This window comes from Candida theae (genome assembly GCF_024610275.1).
Source record: "Candida theae strain CBS 12239 chromosome Unknown scaffold133, whole genome shotgun sequence".
Taxonomy (NCBI): domain Eukaryota; kingdom Fungi; phylum Ascomycota; class Pichiomycetes; order Serinales; family Debaryomycetaceae; genus Lodderomyces; species Lodderomyces theae.
In genome coordinates this window covers 1-6552 of record NW_026261435.1, presented here as the reverse complement: position 1 = coordinate 6552, position 6552 = coordinate 1, and the positions used below count along the sequence as shown (strand labels likewise).

The window sequence follows — 6552 nt, the reverse complement described above, 5'->3', positions numbered from 1 at the left end:
AGTTCATGCATACAACAAGCTCGTTGGGGTTGGAAAGTACAGACTCTGGAACGAGAGGTTTGGCTATGGCCACAGCAGATTGACCTTGATCTTGACTACTACTCGGGAAGGTCACATTCGCCCAATCGCGTGTTCATTTCAGGTCTACAGTACATTTCCGATACTGCATCAATGTGTTTGAAACAAGAACAGCTAGAAGAATTAAGTGAATGTCCCTATACAGCACGCTACTACCCTCAGGTCTCTGATATTGGTGACAGATCCGCGCCATTGTGTTTCTGGATCATCATCTAAGACGCAGATGGACTCATCACTTTGGTCACGTGTTGTTGGAACAAAACGTTACAGGAACTTCCAACCTGCATAACCCCGTAAACTTAGAGTGCCTAATTCCATATGCACAGGCCAGATCAGCCCTCCCAGCTTGAACATAGGCAGGGGCACTTACCAAGGGCTTACTATCCATCAAGCTACAGTGACTCTTTGCGTACCTCAAAAAGCCTTCAAAAAGGGTGCAAAATTTTTTTGATATTCCTACAAACTTTTGAAAACTATAAAAGGGCCCAGGGAGTAAGTCAGATTCTGAATTGTACTTTCCTCCTTTCTTTCTCCTCACCATTACCAAAACCACATTTACACATGTACAGCTTTATCACTATCTCCTCGCAAGAGGGCCAAGGCGTTTCTCATTTCAACAACGCTTACGTATCCGACAGTAAGGAAAACGATGACTACGGGTTTACTTTGATTGAATCAGCATTGTCGGAGTTGAAGGATTTGGTTTCATATGTTGATGACAAGAACAAGACATCAGCACCACCCACTCAAGCACATCCAAACACTCACTTCTCAGCTGAAACCAGAACTGTCAAGAGCCAACACAAAGCTACCGCATTCTACCCCGTTTTTTCCCAGTCTACATCATCAAATGTTTCAAATACAACTACCCATACCAAAAGCGCATTCACCAAACATCAACACGGATCAAATGACTTCTCAAGTAAAAGGTTGACGAAGTCCAAGATGAGAAGAGAAGAGGATGAAGACGTTGGCGTTGTTAAAGGGGGCTCATTCTACCCACTAGACTTCAAGGACGACGACAAGCACGAGAATGATACGTCGATGGTTATTGAGTCCTCAAAAATGATGCTTGCTAGGACCAAGAGACACACACAACAACCAAAACAAAACCAAACAAGCTTTCTGCCATCCACTTTGAGCATTCTCAACAAAAACACCTCCACCAACTGTTTCAATCCTCAAGTCTCGTCATTCAACCCACGAAAACCACTGACCGCGCAGAAGCTGAAGTACAACAAGATCAACTCAGATGAACCAAAGATGTCTTCCACACCTAGCCTTGTCACGGGACCAGTCCGAAGATTTGCCACTCCATGGGACGATTGCGGCGAAGATGACGTTGAAGCTGCTGTTGCAGTGAGTGACCCAAATGGGGACAAATCAAAGAATGGGTCCATCTCCAGTATAGAAAACGCAATCCTTAACTACAGACCACCTCAACCACCAGCCCCAATGAAATGGACCCCAGAAGTGTTGCTCATTGGTGGTGAGTCAGACAGTGGTAACAAAGTGAAGTTCAATAATAAGATGGAGGTGCGTCAGTTTAGCAATGACAAGCATCAGGACTTTACTCGAGTTATTGAAGGGAAGAACAAGGACAAGAAACTTCGTAGGAAGTGGTCTTGGGGATCCAAGAGGAAAGCACCAACAACAAACATTGATGGAAAGCCCAGCATCTTGAAGAGGACTGGATGGGTTCCTGGTGAGTACATTACAGACGAAGTGGTTCCAATATTCTCGCCCGACACAGAATCAGGACGTGTTGCGCTTCAGCTTGGTTTGGATCTGGACGAGGAGGAAGAGACTGAAGATGTCTGTCCAGCTGCTATGCGGGGGGAATATGCAACGACAATTCGGTGTGACTTGTGGGATGACGATGAAGAAGAAGAAGAAGAGTGGAGACCCGATTCCAGGTATATGGCGGACACGCCAATGAAGATGTTCAAAGCAAGAGTCCGGAGATTTGTTTCGGGGGTCAAGATTTATGGAGAAAAGCTTCAAAGCTTGATGTCGTTGCACACCCATTCTAGCAGAATGTCTGGTCTGGCCAACCAGTCGTTTGTTAGTCTGTATTTGGGTGAAGATGACTCGGGTGACGAGGCGGAAGGATACTTGACCGTTGCTCCTACATCAAGACCAATGATGATACGCCAATGATCTTGTCACCCCTGTTGTTGTGTCATGCAGTTTCCCTGTGTCCATGAAGTTGCCACTTTTAGATGTTGTTGTCACTATACTTTGCTTCTTGTTTAGATCTATAATCCTACCTTACTTATATGACTTATTTTCTAACATATGAACACTCATTCCTAATTAACTTTACTTACTAACTGTGTGTGTGTGTGTGTGTTTGTGTGTGTTATAATAAAGAGAGGGTCGTGCGCATTTATCAATGATTACTATGTATTACTACGGTACTGCAGTACTATTGTTGTCTTTATCACTTTTTTCTTTGTGTGTGATTGCTACAGTTATAGAAACAGGACAAGAAAAGTTGAGATCACCACACAACGGTTACGGTAACATTTATAAGCTATTCCCAACACAATTGAATCAATCTGCAGCTACTTATCTAGACACCCGCTACATCAGACAGTTATTAGCTACACACTTGACATTTATCAAACCGTTTTCTGCTATAGAAATTTTTTACTGAGTATTCAAGGGGTAGCTTACCTATTCGATAAACATGGCCAGCCGTCAATCAAGATTAGAGGCAGAGAAGCTTGCAATAATACAAAATTCCATGACAAGGGGAAGGTCTTTGTCTCCTGGGGCATCTGGCAGTGGGGGCAGAAGTTCCTTCAATAGTCGCTCACCCTCGGTTTCAAGGGAGGATTACAATGGGAGATTAAAGTGGTCAATCACAAATCATGACCCTCTGGAACGGATTAAAAAACCAGGAGAAACAAATGACTCTTCTGCATGGGAGGATGAAGTAAGCGAAGAGGAGCATATCAGTGATGACGATAACAACGAAAAATTTCAATACGATGACACTGGAAATATATTGCCCAATTACGCCTGTCAGGATGAAATGATCAATGAAGTCAGTGCCATCCTAGAAAACTCCAATTTGAATGATAGATCCACTGTTAAGAAATTGGAAGAGCTAACTGCCAACGAACGAGCTCTTGCAGCTGCCAAGAATGCTGGAACGAAAATCGATCCCGATGTATTGAATAGATTGGCAAGCGATAAACAAAGACTCACAGGGCTGGAGCGTTTGAACTTGATCCAGTCTGACCAGGATGTTGAAGCAAGGAGACAAAAATTGGAAAACTACCAAGCCTATCGAAAGAAGATAATTGAACAGGAGAATGGAAATGGGCATGGGCATGACCCCAGCACCAGACATGAGAGAGAAGTAGATCCTCAATCTCAGGTAAACAAAGAAGGGAAAGATGGCTCCTCCACTGAAGATGAATTTATGGTGCCCTACACCTCGGCCGTCGAAGATAAACTTGATAGTGAATTTGCTTCGCAGTTAAATGAAACCATCCGTGAAGGGGAAGTCGACTCCAACAAGGCACACTCAAGAGTTATTCAAACAATAACAAGGGGAAATTTTTTCCAGTTGGTCAATCCAAAAGTGAAACCAAAGATGTTTTTATTGTGTATGGATTTCTCTCCAGAATCCATTTTTGCCCTCGAATGGTCTTTAGGTACGGTTTTAGTTGATGGGTCTGTGTTGTTTATTGTATGTGTTATTGAGGATAACGACTCCAACCACAATTTGAAGGGAAACAATGAGAATCAGCGTGAACAGCAACGGCTCAATATGTTAAACAAGGCTAAACAGCAAGTTCTCAACTTGTTGAAGCTTACAAAGCTTCAAATACATGTCGTCATTGAAATTGTGCACCATCCCATTCCAAGGCACTTAATCTTGGAATTTATCGACAACTTGAAACCAACCTTGGTAGTTGTTGGTTCAAAAGGTCAAAGTGCCATCAAGGGAGTCTTACTTGGTTCATTGTCCAACTATTTAGTCACAAAGTCGACTGTTCCTGTCATGGTTGTACGCGAGAAATTGAAGAAGATAAACAGATTCAAATCCGGATCCTCGGTATTTTCCAATAATATCAAGCCATTGACCTTGTCCGAGGCCAGAATTGATTGACTCATTTTGTGTTTATGTAGTTAGAGACTCGAATCTTATATTTAGTAAATATGCGATGTATTTGCAGGTAGTGGAACAACAAGTCAAGGAAATGATGGAGAAGAGCATTACTAGACACGGAAATTGCGGAGAGCACATCAAGTCTTCTCTTTTTGCGCAAACCACTGTGCTACTGTATTGCAATGCTCTCTGGATTTACCAATCATGAGAGTTCCTACACTACTTTGTCGTCTGAATGCTTAACACTTGCTCAATATTTTAAGTTTATTCTAATATACAATTTGCTATCCTGGAAACTCAATCTACTTTTACTTCTTGATTCCACTTCTCATGTAACGACCAACAACCACACAATGATCTCTTTCGTATGGTTCCAAAGTCAATTGCTCCAATGGTTTGATCCTCTCCTCCCTCAACTTCTGCACTTCTCTAGCAAAAACGGTTTCAGCATCAACAGTAGAATCGATACAGTTGGCCTTGATAGATATAACAACAATACCACCATCTTTCAAAAACAAGTGCGAGTTCAAGGCAATGATACGAGCTTGATCTGGTTGTGCAACATCCGCAAAGACACAGTCAACCATTCCGACCAACATTCTGTACTTTTGTGGATGTCTTGCATCATCGATGATTGGAATCACATTTGGTCTCTTCTTGGCCATACCAATCAACTCTCTTCCGGGTCTGTGGGAAAACTCAACAGCGTAAACCAATCCTTCTGGTCCTACAACATCAGCAACGTGGGAAACAGAGGTTCCTGAGGCTGCACCCAAATACAAGACTTTCTTTCCTGGTGCAACACCCAATTCATCAATACCACCCATAATACCGGCAGCCAACTTGGATCTGAAAGGATTCCACACACGGTATTCAATCTTAGTTGGAGCTGCCCCTTCCTCTTTTGCTGGTTCTTCCACGCTTATTCTCTTTTCACCATAAACAGATTCACCGGGAGCAATGTTTTTAGTGACTAACAAATCTTCTTTTCCTCTAGCAATAAATACACCAGCGTGTCTGTGTGGCTCGATAACAACTTTGGCTCCGCCCTTAGCACCACCACGTGCACCGCCACGTCCTCCTCTAGCACCACCTCTTCCTCCTCTGGCTCCGCCTCTTCCACCTCCTCTGGCTCCACCACGACCTCCTCTTCCTGCTGAGGCACCACCGCGACCTCCTCTTCCGGAAAATCCTCCACGACCGCCTCCACGGCTTCCGCCTCTACCTCTTGGTGCTCCAAATGCCATTATGTAAGTTATTGATATGTGTGTTTATGTAGATTTAAGAATGAATGGATTCTTGGAAACTGGGCATCAGGAAAATTTTTTTTTTTTTCGTCTTTTTTTTTTTCCCTCCGTATTGTGTGTAAGGGAGACAGGGATGGAGGCGAGAGACACCTCAAAGATAGAGATGACCAAAGTTCTGGTCTTTATACGACGGCTAGAGCTACATTTGTCATACATAACCACGATCATGCACTTTGCCAATGACATGGATGCTGCTCAATACATCGAAACAAAAGTATACTACATCGAAGAAAGCTTTGGGACGCTTTCGCATGTTTTAATACAACTGTAAATTTCTTTTGAAATTATTCACCAATTAATTTGAGGTGAACGACCTATACTCATCCGAGATATTCATAGGATTAGTTAAACTATGGTATGATAGTTCACAGCTGTTCAAGGAGTAGCTATTAGCTCTGAAATGCTGACAGATTACAACTTCATGTTCATACTGTGATGCTCATCGTGCGGCTCAATATTTCACGTCATACGCTACCTCTTAATATCAATCAACCCCCACATATTCACCACATTCTCACACCTTGTGTCACCGCGAATTAAGCTTTTACCTGTATACATACCCGTTGATAAAACAATTGGTTAATTTCCATACCCCATTAGGGGAGTTTGTTGCACAGGTTATCATATTCGCGTTGGCGTCTACACATTGGGGCAGACTGTTTTATCACGATGTCTTACAAATCAAGTTCCATCACACTAAGCTTTGCATTTGATAAGCTAGCACTAGTTGGGGCTAAATATTAGTAACTTTGCAATTCAAGGACGGCTCGAAGTCACACCTAGGCATTAAGGATGTATCAGACGACCAACACCATGTGCTTTCATCATACGTGAATAGCAAAAACTAAATAAATGGGAAGAGATTTGTGTAGCAAGTGTCCCGTCGAGCGGGAACGAAGTCAAGAGAGGAACTGATAAACTGATACAATGGACACATTTATGAGCACATCGTGGAGCTACTTACACTACTTGGATTCTTAGAATGGGAGTTAAATTATTGGCTCAGAAGAAAGTGGCAACATTCCTGTTGACCTCTATTGT

General features: G+C 42.8%; 3 protein-coding genes across 3 annotated transcripts; 2 read left to right on the top strand and 1 right to left on the bottom strand. All coding sequences in view use genetic code 12, as the record gives it.

The window, feature by feature from the left end:
- Window positions 1–639: 639 nt before the first annotated feature.
- On the top strand, window positions 640–2238 carry KGF57_002524 (uncharacterized protein; the record flags this gene model as incomplete). Its single annotated transcript, XM_051751847.1, has 1 exon — window positions 640–2238. The coding sequence occupies one exon, from the start codon at window positions 640–642 to the stop codon at window positions 2236–2238; it is 1599 nt and encodes a 532-aa protein (XP_051608975.1).
- A 532-nt stretch (window positions 2239–2770) lies between these two features.
- Window positions 2771–4204, top strand: KGF57_002523 (Imp2'p; the record flags this gene model as incomplete). Its single annotated transcript, XM_051751846.1, has 1 exon — window positions 2771–4204. The coding sequence occupies one exon, from the start codon at window positions 2771–2773 to the stop codon at window positions 4202–4204; it is 1434 nt and encodes a 477-aa protein (XP_051608974.1).
- A 308-nt stretch (window positions 4205–4512) lies between these two features.
- NOP1 (rRNA methyltransferase) lies at window positions 4513–5451 on the bottom strand (the record flags this gene model as incomplete). Its single annotated transcript, XM_051751845.1, has 1 exon — window positions 4513–5451. The coding sequence occupies one exon, from the start codon at window positions 5449–5451 to the stop codon at window positions 4513–4515; it is 939 nt and encodes a 312-aa protein (XP_051608973.1).
- Window positions 5452–6552: the final 1101 nt, after the last annotated feature.